Source organism: Ambystoma mexicanum, chromosome 14 (assembly GCF_040938575.1).
Source record: "Ambystoma mexicanum isolate Mex_15411 chromosome 14, UKY_AmexF1_1, whole genome shotgun sequence".
Classification (NCBI taxonomy): Eukaryota; Metazoa; Chordata; class Amphibia; order Caudata; family Ambystomatidae; genus Ambystoma; species Ambystoma mexicanum.
The window spans coordinates 392,164,153-392,187,004 of NC_090940.1; the positions used below are offsets into that span (position 1 = coordinate 392,164,153).

The following is a 22,852-nucleotide window of genomic DNA, read 5'->3' on the forward strand; positions in this document are numbered from 1 at the left end:
AGTGTACTTCAACATCTACCAGACTCCAGTAATCAGAATCTTTAAAAAGTTCAAAATTACATGCTACAACTACGCAGATGACACTCAAATCAACTACAAAATCGAAAACACGCAAGCCGATCACTCAACCCTAATCGAGTGCCCAAAAGAAGTCTAACTGGATGAACGCCAACAACTTGAAAATCAACCCAGGAAAGAGAAATCATGATTATATCCAAAAACCAAGAGAACACCTATATTCCTTGGCCAACGGAAATGGGAACTGCACTAACACCATCTAAGGTAGTAAATAATCTGGGAGTCCTGATGGAAAACACCCTAACCTGAGAACCACAAATAAATGCAATAATCAAGAAATGCTTCTTCCTCCTTCACATGACAAGAAGAATCTTACCTTCCTCTCCTCCACCCACCAAACTCACAATCGTTGCCCTCATCAAGTCAAGAATCGACTATGCAAACAGCCTCTATCTCGGGATGCCAGAATACCTCCTCAAGAAACTACAACAAATCCAAAATACGGAAGCCAGACTGCTCCTCAAACTATCCAGAAGAGACCACATCACTCCAGCACTAAAAACACTGCATTGGCTCCCAGTCAAACAACGCATCACCTTCAAAACAATGTGCATAACACACAGGGCAAGGTTCCACAAGGAGCTGAATTCCTACAAAAGAAAATAACAATCTACAAGCCAACAAGACTCCTCAGATCCTCCTGGAACAAACACCATACCTTACGAAAATGGGAGCTCCTCCTTCTCCCAGTTAGCCGCAAAAACCTGGAATAACATCCCGAAAGAAATAACACCAAAGACCACCTACAATTCAGAAAATTACTAAATCTGGCTCTTCAACATCACAGATTCAAATTGAAAAAACGAAACAATGGAACGGGAAACACAAAGGAAAGGATGACAGGTATCACGTAGGTGACCGGGGCCGAACTTGGGCATGGTTATGAATGTGACTGGATGTCATGTGTGAAAGGGTCTGAGTGTTGAATGGTCCCAGATCTGGATGGAGACACAGAGATGCTTGCGCAGCCCACCTGGAGAAAATACGGAGGTTTAGCACCTTGCCTCCAGACAGCAATGCCAATTAACCAATCCACTAACAACTTCACCCCTCTGCATATACCTCTCAAACTCTAACCAAACACATCCACAAGCCTACAACACAACAATCCGCACAAACTTCACTGCAACAACAAAACAAACCACACCGACTCGCACAACAGCACATGAAAACTACCGATCGAAAAACACCCTAAGCCCAGCCATCAGAGTTACCAGTCTGAGGCCGCCAACAGCACATCACTCGCACTTTTCCAGCTTATTCCCACTTACTCACCCCCCCAACCCCATTCCCTTTTTCAGAGCCACCAGAGTGCCAGGATACAACTCCGGTGGTGATAGTGCGCGGTACAAATTTCCTTTAACATAACATATATTAAGGATTTTCCAGGACAGAGTAAAGTACTGCCTACCTTACCAAAGGCAACGTCTAGAGCATGGGACGCATCCAGAGAGTGATGCTTTGTAAACATGTGTATTGATGACCATGTTGCAGTATCATATATATTCCTAATAGTAACACCCCTTTGAAGGGCTCTAGATGTAGCCATGCCCTAAGTGGAATGAGCTTGCAAACCTTCAGGAGGGTCTTTGCCTGCTAGTCTGTAGCATTCAGATATGGTAATAATGATCCATCTAGACAAGGTCTGTTTGGAAACAGCCTGGCCTAATTTGTGTCCTGTGCATCCTATAAAAAGTTGGTCGTCCACTCTCAAATTTGATATTCTGGAGATGTAAAAACGTAACGCTCTCCTAAGGTCCGGCCTATGAAGCCTTTCCTATTCCTTACCAGGATGAGGTGGAGGATAGAAGGAAGGCAGAACAAACTTCTGACTTAAATGAAAGTCTGAAACTACCTTTGGTAAGGAGGGTTTTACCCTTAACACAACACTAACCTTTTGGGAATATGGTAAAGGGTGGCTTGGATGAAAGTGCCTGCAACTCGCTCACTCTAAGGGCTGTTAGAGCTACCACTAGTATGATCTTAAAGGTTAAGAATACAATGAGCAAAAGGTTCAAGGGTTGGATCCCTCCTGTTGAGTAAGTTATTATCAACAAATGTGTGTCAGGAGTATAGATAGTAAATAAGTATATAAAGGGCAACCTGAACGTTATTGCTCAAGGTGCACTATGAATTTATATTTTAAGGTATTTTGATCGTGAATACCTAATTGTGAAAATGTCGGTACAAATCGTCCATTTGGTGGTCAACACGAAGTATATATGTGCTCAAATTCCTTTAGAAACACAAGAAGATGTGCTCTACTGATCATGCTGTTATGCAAATAGTGTCTCCTTAACAATTGTTCAAATCATATGTATTGCGTTATAAAAGTAGCAAGCTAATTATTTGTATCTTATTGTGCTCAATTATCTCTGATGTCCCAAAACACTCAATAGTAATACAATCTTGGAAATTACCGTCTAAACAACAATGATCAAGGGATCTCTCTTAAGGGACCTTCCAGCAACAACACCATAGATTTCTTTGATCTCATCATCTATGCCACAGGGGAAAACCTTGTGACAAAAACTTACTGCAATCAAACAGAAACCAATTCAACTTTATTTGCAACGAGTTTTCACCTTAAGTCAGTCATTGAAAATATACCCAGAGGAGAATTTGTTCGAGCCAGGAGAAACTGTGCTGGCAATGCCGATTTTGACCAAGAATGCAAATTGCTCAAACAAGGACACTTAGCCCCGAACAATCACAACGATCACCTGACCAAGATACAGTGAGATACATCACCACATTCAGTCAAAACAACTACGAAATCAAGAAAATACTGTCATAAAATTGGCATCTACTAAAATTAGACCAACATTTGCATACATTCATTGATGAAGAACCCAGGCTAATATTTTAAAAAAACAGAACTTTGAAGAACTCGCTCAGTCCATCGCTACTCCCCAAGATCAAAACACAGGTTACGGAATCTTGGCTTCCACCTATGCCGAAATGCTTCAGAAAATGTGGAACCTGTGGTATGTGCAAATTTGCAAACCACAACACACTAAATTTTACTGATTCCCGTGGAATCACATTTACAATTACTGACACCAACAATTGTCGAAGTAAATTTACTGTCTATGCTATTATCTGCACATGTCATCGCATATACATTGGAAGCACTATAAGAGAGCTAAGAACCAGAATACGGGAACATTTCTCTGGCATTGGGAGTCAAGACGTACTTTTGCTAATGGCACACCACTGGCAAACGGAACCCCAATTGGAAGATAAGAAAAACCTCAAGTTTATTGGACTTAAGAAAGTAGCATTGGGCGATAGGGGAGGGAACAAAGAAGCTCTCCTTCGCCAAGCTGAAGCACGACTAATTTGCAAATTTTGCGCAACAGAGTCTGGTTTGAATAAGGACAATGCGTTAATTCATTTCCTGTGATATCATTTCATAGACAACTACAATATAGGACCAGTAAGGATACCATTAGATACACCCACTATAGCTGCTTCATAGATATTGTAGCAGTTTCTATTATGTTTAAGGCTATTTGTCCTTCCATAAAACTTTTCCAGATTTATTCCATCTTTGAATACACCACTGACTTGTGAGTTAACCTCATTTCTTTATTTGACTTCAGAGACACATGAGTTCCCAAACGAATGGGAATGTACTTAATAATTTTAGAGATTTCCCGAATATTCATTTAAAAAAATAATTTTTAGAATGGATATGACCGCCAATTGCCAAAAAGGTTCTCATTAGTATCACCCAGCTAAATAAATAAATTTGCGTTCTTTAAGCCATGACTACAAAAAACGTTCCGTTAACACTTTCAGAATTTCAGAAATTCCGACATGACTATGGATTAAATATGACCTCTATTATCCATAGGAGTACCCAATTTATTATCGGGCGTTATAACAAATTACCAGGCCGATTATGATTTGTGTGGTCTTGCTTCCCCGAATAAGGAAAAAAAACAAACAAAACTTTTTTATTTTCACGTAATTTATTTGCGATTTTTTTTTACGTATCTCATGAACAATACATATATGTGTTTCACAACAAACTACTTATCAAGTACTTCTCACTCAATTAGGCTTTAAAGAAACTTAAATTACAGATAATGTTACAATTTAGAATATGGGTCAAAATTGGGATCAACCCCATTCACTTCATGTCAACATACGTATCAGTATCCCAAAACATGGGGCTCACTAGTGTCAGGAGCTTCAGACATAGTAGCAAGACTCATGCTACTATGGCAACCATTAATAAACTAAATGTAGCGAGACCCCGCGTGAATGCCGACGCGAGGAAACTGAGCGAAGTATTTGCAGGTAAGCCCTTAGAGTGACAGACTGTTATTTCTAGCGCATCCGAGTAGATCGCAGTAAGCATCCAGTGAGTAATGGACTTTTTAGGCACCCATGTGAGAAAATGTGAATATGTGAAAGCAGAGCACCGAAGGGCACCGAGGATTGTATTACTATTGAGTGTTTTGGGACATCAGAGATAATTGAGCACAATAAGATACAAATAATTAGCTTGCTACTTTTAAAACGCAATATATATGATTTGAACAATTGTTAAGGAAACACTATTTGCATAACAGCACGATCAGTAGAGCACATCTTCTTGTGTTTCTAAAGGAATTTGAGCACATATATACTTCGTGTTGACCACCAAATGAACGATTTGTACTGACTTTTTCACAATTAGGTATTCACGATCAAAATACCTTAAAATATACATTCATAGTGCACCTTGAGCAATAACGTTCAGGTTGCCCTTTATATACTTATTTACTATCTATACTCCTGACACACGATTGTTGATAATAACTTACTCACCAGGAGGGATCCAACCCTTGAATCTTTTGCCTATTGGATTTGAACCAATACCAGACAACATGAAAGCTAGGTACGGTTTGACTAAGCCAAAATGCCACGCCCTGAGTATATGCAGAATACAATTTTAACCAGTCTCTCCTTACAGGAATGCATGTATTGATCATGTGTTTTTTACTTTTTTCTTCTCTAACAAATTCCTGAACTATCCGCCCCTCCAATCCTCTCCCTCATGTTTGTGATTGTATACTTATATACTTATACATATATATTTACTTTCTCTCTACAATGACTTCTTGCATTGTCTGAAAATATGTATGTTGCTTTTAATTAATGTACAATGCACAGCCTACATTTGCCCTGATTTGAAAAGGACACTGTTGTGTTGAAACACGTGTTATCTGAGAGGGCACTGTCTGTTTCGGATTGTGACATATAACACTGATTAAGAAACCCTTTTCACTTATCAAGTGTGGTGCAGTTCTTAATGTGTGCAGCAATTCACTTTGCATTGTGTATTCAAGATTAGGCTCTGGGGACTGGGGCGCTCGGCCTCTTTGAGGGGTTCATAAGGAAGTGCTCCTATCTACCTGTGACCTGCTGATGCAGCACTGACACGGGCGAGGAGGGCACCACAAACCTTTGCCCTCCATCATGTCACCAGGAAATAAGATTTCTTAAATGATGCTTCCTTCTGGCAGGGAGCCATATCTCGGGATATCATTGCTGTTTATTAGCCCCTCGTGGCTCTGGGCCTTCCTGCCATCATAGTTATCTTTTAATTTGCATGATATCAAACTCCCTTTGGTCTTAGGGGGCGTCAAACAAGAGTTAATCATTGGCAAGAGCTGTATAAATCGGGGTTCTGGAGTGGTTCTGCAGTACGGGGGGAGCAGCCCAGAAGTGTGCCACGTTGGATGCCCACTGACCGCCTGCCCGAGGCCCAAGCGAAGATAGGAAATCTCCCCCGGCTACTGAAGACCCTGGACAGGGGTGTGAGCTGCTCTGCAGGGCCATGGATCTGGTGGGGGTGGGACAGAAGAGCCAGGCCTGGCAGCAGATCCCCAGGGCAGGAAGGCCTAATTACTCCTCTGGCTTTGCAGCGTTGCACCCAAAGGCGTCACTAGAAGGTCATGGGGGCACCATATCCCCGGGTCTTTAATTTGTAGCCCCGAATAGAAGCTCAGGGGCTACAACCAAAAGGCTAGCTAGCCCTGAGTCCTGACAGCCCCGACATTAGCGTAGCCCCAGATCTTTTCCAGACCTGGCAACACCCCTGGTTGCACCTGACCTTCTACACACATGCTTCTGCTTGCCATGTGCACATCACCCGTCAGTGCCCATGCAATGTTCAGCTGTGCATTCCTGTCAGGGTCTCTGGGCACTCATTTATGAATGAAGACCCTGGGACTGTACAGGCTGGGTGCACAGGGCTAGCCGGACATCTACATGGGCTTCCATTATTGGTTACTGTGGGCTAAGAAAATACTGGATCATATTCCATGATCAGGGGGTTTCAGTCACTTCTGAGTGATGGAGGATAGCGCAGGGGCAATGGGCAAAGGCGTAGACAGGGTAGGGCCTGAGCGGGCAAGGCCCATCCAAAATCTGTAAATGCCCACCCAGCAAGACTGTGTGGGCATTTACAGATATTGATGTCACTGCGGTGGGCACAACTAAATTAGCTTCAGACACCACTTGTAAGACAATCCTAGCTACGCCTCTGGCAACGGGCTTGTCTTGGAAGCAAGACCAAGCAGAGCAACAGAGGTTTGAATCTCTAGAAACGAAACTCAAGTACGGTATTAGGCGCTTTAAAATAAATAAATAAATAAATAAATAAGTAAATGGGACTCTATGTTTTCCAATGGAAATCAGGATGCTGAGAATGTCTTACAGGCACTCAAAGACGCAATTCATTTGGAATCCGTCCATCCATTAATGATGGTTCTCCTTCATCATCAAAGGTTAAAAGAATACAATGATAGAAGGAAAATGCGCCCAGGATGGCGTGTGCTGTGGCCCCTTAATGCCAGCTCTGGTGTATGGGGACCTTTGCCAGCCTCTAGGCTTGTGGTCTTCTGGTTTATCATGGCACCGCAGCACGTTTATGCCCGGGGTGTACTGCCTTACAGGCTCTGGTGGTTTCCTGGTAGGCCTCTGCACCCTAGGCCTCTTTTGCATGGTTAACCACTTGCTCAAAATTTGTAATATGGGCCCACTTTGAACATTATTTCCAGGGCCTCTTTTGGTTCCCAGTCCTCCCCAGTGTATGCCACTGTAAAGCTTAACACTCCATCGCCTGGGGCACCCCTCTACTCATGTGTAGCTCTTTGCGTGTGCTACTCCTCATACCCCTTTTGAAGGACCTACCTGGTGAAATGCTTCACTTGTGTAATAGGAAACACCGTCCACGTCATTTATCCTGAAAGAAAACGAATTCCAGGATTTGAGGAATGGCTGCTTTGTGCAGGATGGGAAGTTCCAGTCAATTGATATGGGCTGTCCGCGGGGGTGCTTGGCAGAGGCTGTCACTTCCTTTCACTTTGCCCCTAATCACCAAGCATGGTCCAGTTAGGAGAGATTCCGCTGAAAGCAGCCCAGGCTGTGATCATCTTCACATCATTTCCAGATGTTTTCAGGGCTGTAAATAATCAACCTTTAGACATCTGCATATTATAAAGAATGGACCATCAAGGATCCATCAGAATTCATCAGAGCTCCTCCCTCCTCGACCCTCTCCAAGATGAGCCGCAGGGCGGGAGGGCACATTATTGGCACAACCTTTACCACCACCTCCGCCTCCCTTGCTAGCGCCCACCTTCTAGCTGAACTGTCTCTTTGTGCTTGTGTTACATGGGGGGTGAATAACCCCCTACTGGACATTATCAGGATCTTGCAAGCTCCTGAGGAGTTCCCCGCCAAGTAGAGGAGCGGGACTGAACTCTGAGTTCATTTATAAGGCCACAGACCTTGGCCCTGACTTGCAATATCCTTTTTACCTACGCTAAGGGGTGCTTTGTTCCTTGTAATACACGGTCACCCACTGTGTCTCTTGCTTAATCTAATGCAAGAGATCTTCCAGTTGTTGATTCATATATTCAATGCATACTCGATTTATTATTTCAAAAAAACGAATATACAGCCTCTAATGTGTTGCAGAAAAGCAGCTGAATCAGTTCAGGAAAATGCGTCGAAAACGTTTTGTGCTTTAAAATAGATAAACCATGCAGACAGATTCTTGCTCCCGTGTGTTTTACTCCAGCAGTGCACAAAAGAAACATAATGCCATCAACAATTCCTTATCAAGCAAGGTTACGAAGTGTCACAGAAAGCTATTTTATAACAAAAGAATTTGAAAAGCTTGTCATGACTTGTCAAGTTCTGCAGTCATTAATGGCTGGAGTTCTGCTCTATGCTGGCTCAGGCAGCAGGGCAGGCATTGTCACATCACAACTAAAGCGTAATAACTGACTATAGGCATTATTTGCACCCGGGGAAGGGGGACGTAACCAATCAGGTTGCTTGGATCGCAGGCTGAATCTACCGATTAAAGCCCACGTTCCAAACAACCTGATGGCCGCTTCCCCCGCCCCGCCATCTTACCCTCCACCTTCCCTTCATCTGCAATATCACGTCCCTTCCAGCTTCAATCACCTTTTTACTTCAGCGACTGTAGCGCCCGCCTCTGCTCCTGCCCTCCGTGCCCTTTGTTGCCACCATGGAAATAGAAGAGGGTCTCTGCACAGAGCTCCATCTTCCTGATCCATGGTGGCCATCTTAAAAAATAGCGCCCCAGGTTTCTGGAATGCAAACACAGGGTGTTAATAGCCATGGCCACCCGAGCCACTGGCTAGAACAGGTGGTAACGGCACCAGGACCACCCGTTCCGGTCTGCGGAATGGCTGGATATGGCTTAATTATTGCCTCAGTCAATGGTGGCATTTTAGCAACCGTAGAAGGATGGGAGGCTGAGTCTGACTTGCCTGGTTTATAACCTGTGAATTGTAGCACATAAAGTGATTCTGCAGCAATCTAGATAACACCCTGATAAGACATATCTACAGTGGCGTATACGCTGGTATGATATGATATGATAGTTTATTTATATAGCGCCTATACACAATGTTTTTCAAAGCGCTTCAAGGAGGGAGGGGACAAAGGAAAAATACAGTTACATTCCGCAAAAGTCCTTGAAACAATACAGAATGTGAAAATAACTATCATAATAGGCCTGTCGACATTTCTGATAGTGCAAGTGCATAGAAACAAGTAAGGCAAGAGGTAGTGGAAAAGAAGGAGAACAAAGCAAGCAGTAACATTACTATGTCTGACGACAATTTACGCAGTGCAGGTGGTAACAAGAGGCGGGGTGGGAGGGGGGGCAAGGGGACGGAGGGGGGAGGGAGAACAAGGCACGCTACTGAGCAAAGATGTCGGTGACAAATTTGAAAAGCAGGGGAGGGGGAGGGAGAGAACAAGGGGGGGAGGAGGGGGACAGACAAGCTGCTATCAAGAGTCACGGAACAGATGATAGGAGTAAGTGCTAAGAGGGGGAAGACTGAGAGGAGGGAAAAAATAGAAGGGGGGAGTAAGAAGGAAGTGGGAGAGGATGGAAGTGAGGAGGGGGAAAGGAAGGGGGGTGAAATGCAGCGCAAAATAGGGGGGGAGCAAGCAGGGTGAGGGCACACAGACACTCAAGGAGGGGGGGGAGGCGCACAGACAGACACTACGGCGGGGCGGGGGGGCACACAGGCACTCATGGCGGGGCGGGGGGCACACAGACACTCAAGGAGGGGGGGCACATAGACACTCAAGGCGGGGCGGGGGGTCACACAGACCCTCAAGGAGGGGTGGGGGGGCACACAGACACTCAAGGAGGGGGGGCACACAGGCACTCATGGCGGGGGGGCACACAGACCCTCAAGGAGGGGTGGGGGGGCACACAGACACTCAAGGAGGGGGGCACACAGACACTCAAGGCGGGGCGGGGGGTCACACAGACACTCACGGAGGGGCAGGGGGGCACACAGACACTCACGGAGGGGCAGGGGGGCACACAGACACACAATATCATTTGTATTTTTCTTCTATGGAATTTGTATGAAGCGCCACTCCGACAAGACTACCACTCTACTTCAGAGTGCTATACAACTAGGAATACGGGCCACAGTATCTGTACTATGCCCACCTGCACACAAATGATGCAAATTAATTGAATGCCAATTTTGACACTTAGTAAGTGGGATTGGAGCCATGGGTGCAGACGTTTGATTTTCAGGACGGGGACGAAATTCTTTTAATTTTTCATAGACTACTTCCTCAATTCCAATGCCTTAAAAGTGTCAAGATGTGCCAACAAGTTGGAAACACCTTACAGTAGTTGGTGAAAACATGGGATTCTGTTGTGGGGGGTCTAAAGGAGCAGAGCATAGAAAGATGGAAAACCCCCCCCCATAAATTGGCCAAAGCGAACTCTACGCCAGAGGCGGATTTACAAGTCGGATAAGGGCCAAATGCCCTGAAGGCGGCCCTTGCTCTGCCTCCCTGGGAGGGCTTTTCCTTTTAACATGTCTCACCTGTGGACTATTTACAATGGGACGTGATTTGGAATGGGATTAGGCAACTGGCAGTGGCCATTGCTCTGCCACTTCTTTTCTTATAATGAGACAAGCTTTTAAGAAGCGTTTTAAGTGTGATTGTTGGGTGATTAGACATTATGGTAGTACACAACAAGCTGCAAGCTGTGTGAAACAATTACCTTGTCATGCATTGCATTTCACTTTGTGTCTCTGGAAGACTTTTCTGTAGTTTCTTTTTAATTTGCATGCTGGGACTTGTAGGCTTCCATTCACGGTGGGGAAAATAAAGCCACAATCATAGGGGGGCCAGTTTGCAAGTCATGTATAGTTGGAAAACTGGCAGTAAAATCGTTTACTGCCACTCTCAAGGCCTGCAGGATTTTATGGTTTGGCGGGTGAAGTTCAGACTCAACAGGTTTACCTTTTCCTCCAGGTTCCCCCGCCAAACCCCCTTCATTTTCTGCCTCCATGCATTGCTATGGCGGCAGAAAACCAATAGACCTGCCTTACTCTTACACCTGGAAAGAGCAGGCAGATTGCAAAGGAATACATTGCGATGCCTCCCACAGTCTGTAACTGTGAGAGGCATTTACACTTTTCCAGTCATGGGAAGAATGAAGGCTGGTTTTCGCTATTTACTATTCCACTGCGTGGCAGAAAGAATTAAAATAGCAACAAACGACCCTTTGCCTGAAAGTGTAAACAGAAGTGGTCCACTGCTTGCAATTTAGGATGCGAAACAGCACTACTCTCCATGCACTTTTTGATCAGCATGTTTCTACAGTGATTTATACTTTGTCAAGTTGGTTTATCGTGTGACTTGTGCACTTTTAAAGTTATCTGTACTAAATGAAGTATTGTTTGTATTTCAAACCCAAACATTAACATATCTTTGTACCAACGTGAGCTAGCATGCGACTTGGTCAAGTACCTACATTTCCGACTAGTCTCAAATTCCAGCTTCACCACATAACAAAGTGTGTGATCCTGGGCAAATCATTCAATCTCACTGTACCTTACCTGACACAGTTAGGCGTCCCTAGGTGTGATTCAGTTTGCCGTGTATGTCATTCCAGAAAAGACTCAGTCATGGTTTAATAGACTAGTGTTGCTCCATATATAATAACAGTGACCCTTCATATTCACCATTAAAAGTTACAAATGTTGTTTGCAAATATGTGTTTCACCGTACGGATATTGGTTACATCTCCGATTGCTGTTGCACCCTGGCTCTCTCCTATATACTAGCACAACCTCTCACACTTATCTCCATGAAAAACGTGCTTACAAAAATGCAGCAAAAAATACATTTTTGTGCTTTAAAATGACATTCTTTGACTTATATTTTGAACAGAAGAGTGGCCCAATAGTGGGAGGACTATGGGTGAAAAGGTATCACTATAACAAGAAGTATCCTGCTACTTAGGAATTCTACATACATCAATCCTGCATGTGTCTGGGTGCACCGTTCTGAGGCTATTAAGTCCCTCCTATGAAAATGTTATAAAAGAAATAAATGAGGCCAATTCAAAACGGCCAAGAAAAAGAAAAACAACTAGTCTGTATTTCTTTAATAATAATAGAAATATCCAGATGTCAGGTATCCGAAGCTTAGGAGGGTCGTAAACACCTCAGAACGATGTACACAGAAACATGCAGGGTTGATGTATGCAGAATTCCCAAGTGGCAGGACTTATAGACTGTCCCACTGGATGCTGCAGTACTCTGGGGGTGTAGGGGGAGGGGAGGGGGGCTGTCTTTCATTAGAAGATGCCAGGTCCCATGCCTTTCTCCTTTGCGGCCTGCTGGGGGTAGCCACAGTGTTCAGGGAGGCGTTGTTTGAGTGCCCTGAAGCAGAGATTGAATAAGGGCTGGCCATCCTTAATGCCCCTCTAGCCAGGCCCAGACACAATGGGGGTGCGTGTACTGAATAGGAGTGGTGGCAAGAAAGAGTGGATCTAAGGTGATGGGGGGGGGGGTGAAGAGGGGAGAGGATGGAATAGAAAGGTGACAGCAGATGGAAAGGAACAATCGGTAAACATCACTTGCCACACTGCTGTTCTTGCTTCACGTTTGCTCTGGGTTTGTACTGTTTTTAGAGCTGCATAGAGTGCTGCAGCAGGTGCATTAAACAGCCGAGTTATATTACTGGGATTTAAACCTGTGGCTTCCGGGTTACAACAGATCTCTACAACAGGTGCTTCCTTATCTTAAAATACAAATCTGTCTTAATGGTGACTGGTCTCTGTGACCTGTAGATAAGACACCGGACATTGCAGCATGAGGCAGGCCTGCGCTCTGTTTTACTGAATGACGCATGCTACTAAAAACCTTGTACAAGGAGAAATATAATGTAAGGTTGTGATCAGGTTCCACACCTCACGTCCAGCAAAGCATCGGACTCGCAGTCCTTGATAGGGCGGCAGCAACCGGAGAGGGGACAGGGGCTGTGGCTTGCAAGGGGCTGCGTCCTGCAAAGGTGCCGGCTCACTTGCTTGCTCCTCATGCAGAATGAGGACATGTGCCCCGAAAGGAGGGTTCCCCGATCCATGATGCGAGGGGCGGTGCTGTGCAGGCTGTGCACAGGGCGCTGCAGCCGCACAGGTGTTAGAGGTGCAGGTTTTAGAGGACAGGCCCAGGGAGAGGGATCTGCACGGCCTTCAGTGTTCCTCGTGCTGGCAGTTTACTCTTCCAGCTGGGACAGCACAAAAGACACTATGTCTGCCTGCCCCAGGCCCCTCCTCTCCTAAAACTCCTTCCTTTATTGGATAAAATAAGCGCGCAACGTTTCTTTCGAAACGTTTGCAAAATCCCAAAGCCTGATGACAAACTATAAATGCAGTGAACTGTGTGTTGATTACCTGTGAGTTAGGAGGGTCCCCCCCCCACCACCACTGTTTTCATAAGTAGGAAGTCCAAATTGCCTCTTTCCTCAATAGACATATTTGTGGAGAACAATTAAAAAACAAGATTGAGGGATTCCCTTCCCAGGGAAGCATCAGATAAAGAGGGAATACGTGTGCATTTCAAGAGCGCGTGCAATCCATATGTGCACAAGTAGCGATAAGTCTCTTTACACACATGAAACAAGAGGTCTGATCATGACAGAGCATGTTCCCCATAGGTGACATCCTTGATATCTGCTACCCACCTGTGGTCTAATATCCATTACAGCTACTCACTAAGAAAAGGCAAGGAGTCCTCGTGAATTCAGGAGAATGTACATGCACTACTTGGAGACTGTGCTACCAAAAACCAGTCTATAAATACACACACCTATATACACTTATATAGTGCAGAACTGCTGGAACCGCTCTGTGAGTCAGACCCATCATATACCATGTACTCCTCGTAAGCCAGAAGTAAGTCCCAGTTACTAATAGTAAGCTTTTCTCTGATTCTGTCCCATGCCATTAGAGTAACTCCTAGCAAGACAAGAGTACGCCAGAGTTACCCATCAGAACGTCTTTGTGACTGTCCCATTTCTTTTTCTTTTTCGAAGCAAGGACAGTACAAAAAACCGTCTCCATATTTCCCCCTTGCAAAGTGTTTATATTTTGCACATTGGGGGAAAAAACATGTTCGCTCTATTCTGCGTGATCTAAACAGCATAACTGGGAGTAACTGCATTGGCTCCGTTTTTAGCTCAGGGCAAATGCTAGAGAACGTGTCTCTAGAAATGCACTGGGTGTATTCTGTGCAAATCACTTCCGGTGTCTCCTATTCTCAACGTGTGGAAACACTGCCACCTGGTGTCACCAACTGGAGTTCCCCTCAATCTGCCTGAAAAACTGAACCCTTCCTCTCTCCATTGTGATTGGCAGGTGGTGAAAATGCTAATAGGAGGGCTATGAATATTACCCACAAATATGCCAGAGTGACCGAGCATAGGACCGACCCCAAACAAGCCCAGGAAAGTTGTGGGGGAAGGTTTTCCTCCAGCAACTTTTTGAATAATAGATTGAAAGGGCTCACTATATGGCACACCTTTTTCTGAAAAATTAGGTAAAAAGCCAGTCAGTTTCAAATTATTTTCATAGGGTAACTCCCACCCAAAAATCCAACAGATGCAAAAAATAAATAAAATAAATAAATAATAGATGCAAAGCACCAATATTGTACAGGAGCATTTCCCAACACATTTTTATGATGCCTTTGACCACAATAACTGCAGGTTAAAAAACTTTTTGACCCTGCCTGCGCCCCTACATTTCCATGATGGCTATTCCAATATACGCCGGTATTCCATTTAAAACATACTCATGTTTGCTTTGCGCATAATGCCGGAATGATACTATAGTAAAACTAGTCCACTCTGGCTCTGCCAATGGCAGCATCCCACGTAAAATCAATATACTGTTGGCTTTGCCTTTAAAAATGCCATGCCACAATAAGAAAACATATCCAAATTGACTGCACAGTATAAGCCAGTTTAGACACATAACACTTGTCATGTTTGCTTTACCCTTGATGCCCAGTAAAAAAATGCTGTGCCACAGCAAGAAATAGTTTGACTGGCTGCCCCAAAATGAATGCCAGTCTAGCTTAATATTAACACATCTCATGCTTGCTATATCATAGATTCCCAGTAAAAAAAATGCCATGCCACAATATGAAATGGCTAAACAGACTGTACCAAAATGGCAGTCTAGCCAAGTAATAACACATATCATCCTTGCTTTATCAACTCCATTTTAAACTGGGCATGCATGATAGATGCTGATATAAAATGCCATTGTTGCCTCATGCTACACAGCTCGTTCACCCCCCACCTGCCAAAACTAGCTCCCCGGTCAGCACAAACACATGCACCAACACATTAACACAACATTATTTCACTAATTCACATGCATCACTCACTACTCATTTACATATACACCATATATCATACACTCACTCATTCACACACAGATTACATAATTAATAAAAAATGCATCGTACATGCAGCCCCGGTGCAGACTGTGCTCCAATCCACCTCCTCCAGGAAAGCCCTCCATCTCCCTTATCGCAGAAATAAGAACCAGGAAAAAAAAGAGTGCTTCCTGGTTCCTGCACATGTGCGAAGTAGCCAGAGTGCTCCATTGACAGCCTCCTGCCTGTTTGAATGTGCGGGGAGATGCAGGTCCACCCCTTGCACATTCAAATGTGCAGTAACGCAGCCTGCATACCCAATGTGCTATGCAAGGCTGGAGAAGCAAAACACCAAGGCTTGCACGGTTCATTCGACATGCACACTGGGAAACTAAACTATCAAAGGAAACATTGCTTCCCTTTGACGGGTTAAGCCAGCCAAGGTTTGCCCCCTCAGCTGCAACAAGCACTGGGCTGGCACGGCTCCTCCATGATGGGTGAGAGTACTGGTGGGTCACTCATTATGAACGAGCCACCTCTGTCCACTGACCAGTCCATGTTCTACCTGCATCTGACCCATTTATCTAAATGTGTCTTTTCGCTTGCAGATTTCCTGCTGCAGTCTGTACCTCTTCCGGATATAACTCAACATGTTCTCATCATACTCCATTCACGGGGTGCTCTTTGAAGCTACTTGCGCCCAGTCAGCCCCTCGCAGCTCTGAGCTTGTGTGTATGAAAGCTCCACATTCCTGAAAGGTCAATTGTTGTTGTTAGAGGGCCTTTGCTCCGCTCTGCTCCCCTCTCAGGGCAGCAGCGTGTGTTGTGAGGTGTGTGGCACTGCTACACGGATGCTCTCGCCTCCGCCATTTTGAAGCATTTCGGGTGCTTGGGGGTCACAATGAAGATGAACTTCAATTACATGGTCCAGCAACACCGGTTGCTTCCAGCTACTTTGTCTGCCTTTCCATCACACATCAGACTTTACAACAAGCAGAGAGTATCCCTAGTTCTTTATGGCCCTGGCCCATTATATCCACACTGATTCCAGCAGGCAGTTGGTATTTAACCCCTTAAGTGCCAAGGACGATTGTGCTCATCCTTTTTTGCATAGACGTGCATAGTAGCCGGGTAATGTTAGCACACACACCGTGGTCCCTTTCTCCATGCTTTTCCTTGGACACTGCTTTATCTGTGGCATGTTGCTGAAGCGATTCATAATACATGCATGTTTGCTGCTTCTCTTTTCAGATGAAGATACTTGCAGTGTCCTTCCTGGTGTTCCTGCTCCACGGGGCGCAATATGCAGACTCCGCAGCAGTTCCATCCAATGACCCGAAGGAAAGCCAGGAGAAAGCATCTAATGCAGTACCAGGTAACAGCAAACAGACTTCCCAGGGCCATCAGTCCAGGAATAGAAGGTCCCTTCTGAGAGTTCGCTGCGACCCCCTGTGCTTAGTATTTTACGCTTGGGTTTATATAGAGCAAACCTAGCTGAGAAGAACCGGAGCACTGCACAAGCTCTTTGGGGTTAACAGAGGTCAGTGGAAGAGGAGGTTACATGTTCTAGTAACTTCAATAGCCCATGCTACAGGTGTCCAGTAATATGTTCCCCATATTATGGTCGCCATACATAATGTCGCTGGGAAAAGGTTGTGGCGACATTATATATGGTGACCATATATATGGGATCAAGGGGAGCAGGGGCTGCGGGGGAATCCTCTGCATGTTCAATGTAATAATGTCCCTGCAAAAAAAGGTTATTTTTTGGAACCATACTACAGGGGTGGTATATACCTCGGAGTAGCAGGTCCTAAGTGATCCACGGGTATTCCCTGAAGAGCAGGTCTTGAGGTAGTTCCTGCACTGCAGGAACATTGGTCTGGTCCTGATTGTGATCGGGCTGGTGTTCCAGTTGGTTGACGAGCGGCAAGAGGAATGTTTCCTAGTTTTTTCTTTAAATGGCAGTTTAATGTTAAGCCTAGCAATCGTCTTGCTCCTAGGGGAGCCCATCCCACCTGTGCCCGCAGGTTTTGTGGGGTCATCTGGTGCTTGGGCAGTATTTGGCTTCTATGTGATGCAGGCAGTTGTGAAGAGTATCCTGGCTGCGATGGGTCGCCAGTGTAGCCCTCTTATGATGGGAGAGATGTGGTCACATTTCATAGCTCAGCAGAGACGTGTGCAGCCGAGTCTTGGACAGCCCTAAGGGTGGCTAAGTGTGGGACTGGGACACCAGTGAGGAGTGTGTTCCCTCCACTGAGGTGTGAGGTTGCCAAGGCATGGACAGCAGCTCTGAAATCCTCAGGGAAGAGGGAGGTTTGCATCTTCCGGAGCAGGGCTAGTTAATACCACGCTGCTTGGGATTTTTCCTTGATATGTTGCCAGAAGGAGAGATTGCTTTCAATATTGACCCCCCAGTGATCTGGCGCATGGGATACACTGAGGTGTGAATCCATCAAGGTGCATGTCATTCAGCCACTCTGGGATGGCTTCCTGCTTAAGCGATGGCCTAGTATGTGGGCACATTCCCTGCTTTTGCAAAGTCCAGCTTTAGCATAAGACAGAAGAGCGGACATCTCTGAAGGTCAACCGGTCTCTGTCAGAAGTCATTCTAGTGAAATTCAATGTCAGCAACTTTGAAAAAAAACTGATGAAAAGGGTGTGCACTAAACAATTGCATGCCACCAAATTGTCAACTGACTGACATTTCATGTAGGGTAATGAGCCTTGCCATTACAACTGTGACACATGAAATGATTGGCCCTTGGTCTTCCTGGAAGGCAGCAAAGGAATGACATCCGACAGCCATGGCCAAGTGATGGCCTGTCCATGATGAGTGGTGGGCGGTGCATGACTCACACTCATTATGAGGGGGCTGGCAGGGGCTGCAGCAAAGCTCTCCTGATACCCAGCTTGAAAGTCCCTGAATTGAGCAGCTGCACAGCTGGCACAGTGACCACAGAGGAGCAGCCAGTCTGTGCCCGTGGGTGCAGCTGTGCCCGCGGATAGGAATCATGATACAAAGCTTGCCCAGAGACATAAGGGAATCTGTGTATACCATCGGGACATTCCCGGGAGAATGGGATGAGACATGGTGCAGCGCTTGCAGGAATGTCAGTGGCATTGACAATTTCACAGTCCAAAATGCCCATAATGTGGGCTGCCGCAGTTATTGGGGCAATGGGAGTGCCTTGGTAAATTCGGGGAGCGATGGCATGTGTCATGGGGCAGTGGTATTTGGCATGTGGGAGTTCTAGGGCAAATCAGAGTAAGACGCTGTAACTCTGAGAAAGATGAGGCATGGAGAATCCTAGGGGCAATGTTAGCGCCATGGGGCAATTCAATGGGCAACAGGTTGTGGCTTAGTACAGATCTTGGGACAGTATGAGAAGCATTGGACAGTCAGGGAAAACAAGGCACCTGGCACGAGGCGGTACCGGGGGCAATACGAGCAAAATGGGGCATGGAGAATCCTAGGGGCAATGTTAGCGCCATGGGGCAATTCAATGGGCAACAGGTTGTGGCTTAGTGCAGATCTTGGGACAGTATGAGAAGCATTGAACAGTCAGGGAAAACAAGGCACCTGGCACGAGGCGGTACCGGGGGCAATACGAGCAAAATGGGGCAATTCGAGAGGCAATGTGACTGGCACAGACAACAGTACTGGTTGAAGGGATTGTTGTGTGGGGCAAATAATAGGGCAGTGTGAGTTGCATGGGGAATGTATGGGGCAAAGTAACATTACGTGGAGAAGTTGTGGAGCAGTGTGAGTGCAAGGATCATTTTCGGGCAATGGGGCGTGACATAGGGCATTACTGAGGGTAATGCAGATGTGAGTTTGTTTGATAATGTGTTTGAATGGGCCCACACTGGGCATTGCTTCGTTTAGAGAAACATTCTAATTTCCCTTGGCCAATGCAGGTGCCATCATATGATGTGTGTGGCTGCCACAGCACAGGTATGCTTTGTGCTCTTGCAAATGGCTTAATGTTGATTACATTGGACAGGCGAGGGCATTTCAAACAGGCGGAGTACGGGTGAATTGGCCGCACAGTGTTTACATTGAGAGACTGGCACATTGACCGACAATTGGACACATGTAGCAAGCTGTCATGTGATAGCAACGCACCGAGAGCTATTCTGACAGCGCCTTATTTTCTGGTAGCCTTAATTGTATTTAGTTAATTATTATTCCTAATGGAATCAGGAATAAGGATGTGCATTAAACCAGGTTTCTTGACACAGCTGGCATATTATTGAGGAATATCAGTGTTCTCAGTGTAGAGGTGGCACACTGTTACACACTGTGTCAGTGTTGCGTACACACATATATTTGTCTATCGTGCATCTAGGGTTTCCATTGGCAGCGCAGTGTTCTGATTGGCGTGATTCGCTCTGGCAAAATGCTCCTGTAAACCATGGTGACCTGATCTGTGGATTGGATTATTTCATGCCTGTACATCCAATGGCTTTCAACCAATCACACCCACGCATGTGCTTGTTAAATGCATCTTGTCCATCCGTTTGTATATATACATATCTTGCAGAACAGGCCCCGCATCCCCCTCTCCATGTGCTTGGGTCCAGTTGCTAGCCTTGCTCATGCACGTCAATGCACCCCACGCCCCTCCACTGTAACCCCAGTCCCCACTGCCCCGGATGAGGGGTCATTGTACCTTACTTTGGAACAACCTTTAATTAAATGCTGGGGACGAGTATGCTCGAGTATTCTCGTCCTATTTGCATAGAAATACATAATAGGCCAGCAATTAAGGGGTTAACAAGAACTCGAGATTGAAGTAACAATTAATAAAAGGCGCAAACAGCCACCTCCACTATCTAGAAAGATATCAAAATTCAGATTGGCAAACACAAAGCAGCTGCTAAGTACTCTAAAGGGGTTACGGGCAGCAACATGGAGTTAGCCGCTGTTCCTTTGACAAAGGGGCCGACAGTACGACTCGTCAGATATGTATTATGCACAGCAAGGGTCGCGAGGGTAGCACCTATCGGATCTATATAGTTAAGGACTAGCAATAGGACAGGTGTCAGGATGGGGCAGCTCCACGAGACGCGGAGAGTGTTCCTGGAAATGTGGACTTCCCTCTCACTTGCTTATTCCTACACAGCCTCCGGGGTTGAGCGCAATGAGGCCTTCTTCATCCCGCAGTCTCAGGATGAGCATCCAGCCACTTCTAGGCTTCATTCATGGTCTCACAGACATGCATTCCTTAGAGCTGCTGGTATTTGGCTCTACTCATGGTCTTAGAGGCTAGCACACTGACGCTTCTTTGCTGGACTCACCTTTTGCTTAGGGATTGTGTCAGGATGTATTTCTATGACCATATTTCACCTTCCTGGGATCAACGCCTCCTTCAAAATGAGCTTAGTCCCTAGCAGCCTCAAGGAGGCCTGGGTCATGCCCCTTCAAAAAAAACCTAACATAGACCCCAACAACCCAACTAACTACAGGCCAATTACCACCGTCCCTTACATCCTAAAGATTTTAGACAGAGTGGCCTACCTGCAAATCCAGAAGCATCTGGAAGAGAACAACCTTCTGGACCTTAGACAATCTGGCTTCAGACCAAGGCACTGAACAGAAAAATCCAGATGGATGAGGCAAAGGATAAGGGCAATCTAGCCATTCTACTGCTGCTCGACCTCTCGCCAGCCTTTGACCTCGTCGACCATCAGATCCTCACAGAACATCTGATGAATTCAGCTGCTTTCTCTAGCCAGGCGACTGCCTGGGTCCAATCCTTCCTAGCCGACCGAATCACCCGGGTATTCTCACAGGGGCCTCAACCCACCCCATCCTCATCCTCTGTGGCGTCCCTGAAGGTTCGTGCATCTCGCCGACCTTATACAATATCTTCACAAAGCTACTGTTCGACCCCCCTGATAACCTGGGTATCACATACACAAATTATGCTGACGATACCCAGGTTCTCAACACCCTAACAGGTTGCTATGAAGAGGACTCGATACAGATCAACAACCTCTACCTGTAGATCCAAGCCTGGATGGCAGAACATGGCTCATGCCTGAACGACTAGAAAACTGAGCTCCTTCTCGTCGGCTCCCAATCACAGCTAAACAAATGCACCCAGTTACGCTTCTATCAACATAGACGGTAACCTAATCACTGTGGCCAAAGAAATTAAAACTATAGGGGTCTATCTAGATTCCACACTCTCGCTCAAAAAACAGGTGAACGCCACAGCCTCCTCCACAGCTTATACAAATAAGCTCATCAATGCTTGCAAACCCTTCCTCTCACCTTCCAGTTGTATCACACTAGCCAGAGAGCTAGTGCTCTCAAAAATTGACTACTGCAACACTCTCTTTCTTGGCATCTCAGAACACAACTGGAACAAACTACAGGTGCTACAGAATAATGCCCTCAGAACGACTCTGAGTATTCCGCGGCACTCACACAACTCCAGCTTCATAGAAGATGCCCATTGGCTCCCTGTACGAGACAGAATCACCCTTAGATCCCTCTTCATCGTCCACTAATGCTTATCTAATGATGCCCCAAAATACTTGGCAGACAAGTTCAACAAACACACCTCGACCAGACCAACCAGAACGCTGTACTCTCACTACCTATCCATCCCCAAATTCTCCCTACAAAAATCAGGCTGCTCTAGCTTCCCGGTCCAAGCCGCCAAACAATGGAATGCTATACCACTGAACCTCAGAGCAGAACCTTCCTTTTAGACCTTCAGAGCAAAAGCGAAGTCCTGGCTTGCCAACAAGAACTCCATCACTGTCCGACACACTAATAAATGTATTCTTATCCTTTGTCTGCCTTTCGACCACCATGTAACCCGGTCAATTGCACTTACTGTTATTATCTTGTATGTCTATATTCTGATGTAACCTCCTCTAAGTCTCCGACGCCCAGTTACCTCAGGGTTCGGCGTGAGGCATAAATAAAGAAACTAAACTAAACTAACTAAACTAACTAAACTGAGATAAGCTCTTATATCGTCTTCATCAGTGTTCTGTCCCCTCCCGGCATTTGTGAAGAAGCCTTTCTCTGTGTTTGGCCTCGGCCAGGGTCTGAGGTGTAGCTTTAAAGAAACCTTTTAGTTCCGGTCCTTCGAGGGCACGTTCTCCAGCTACATTATATCCAGCCCTTCCGAAGACTCACAGGTTTCTCACCACTTTGGGTTCTGGCCTCACCAGAGTTTACCTTATATACCTCAGTGGGTTTTGGGTCTAGTCTCTTCCTTCAGTGGGTCCTGTCAATGCCAGGGCCTGGTGTTCAGCAGGCTTTGGCATTCTCTTCGCCCCAGTTTCTAGCCTCTGCCCAGGTCTGAGATGTAGCCCTCAGCAGGCCTTTGTGTTCTCTGGATGTGTTCTCTATGGCCATGGTAGCTGTCAATGGGCTCCTAGTTTTCTCACTCATCTTACTTTCCCTGGTCCACTCCAGGGTATGGCTCTCTCTCTTAGGCCCTCCTTCTTGGCTATGTCTAACATCATATGGGTAGCCTAGTTTATAACACTCCCTGC

The 22,852-nt window shown here is 45.8% G+C and overlaps 1 protein-coding gene across 1 annotated transcript in view; it reads left to right on the forward strand.

Moving 5' to 3' along the window:
* LOC138527201 (natterin-3-like) overlaps positions 1-22,852 on the forward strand; it is a 101,695-nt gene that overhangs the window by 76,582 nt on the left and 2,261 nt on the right. Inside the window, exon 2 of the mRNA XM_069638313.1 lies at positions 16,580-16,703. Coding sequence (XP_069494414.1) covers positions 16,580-16,703 — 124 coding nt within the window. The remainder of the gene's footprint in view (positions 1-16,579; positions 16,704-22,852) is intronic.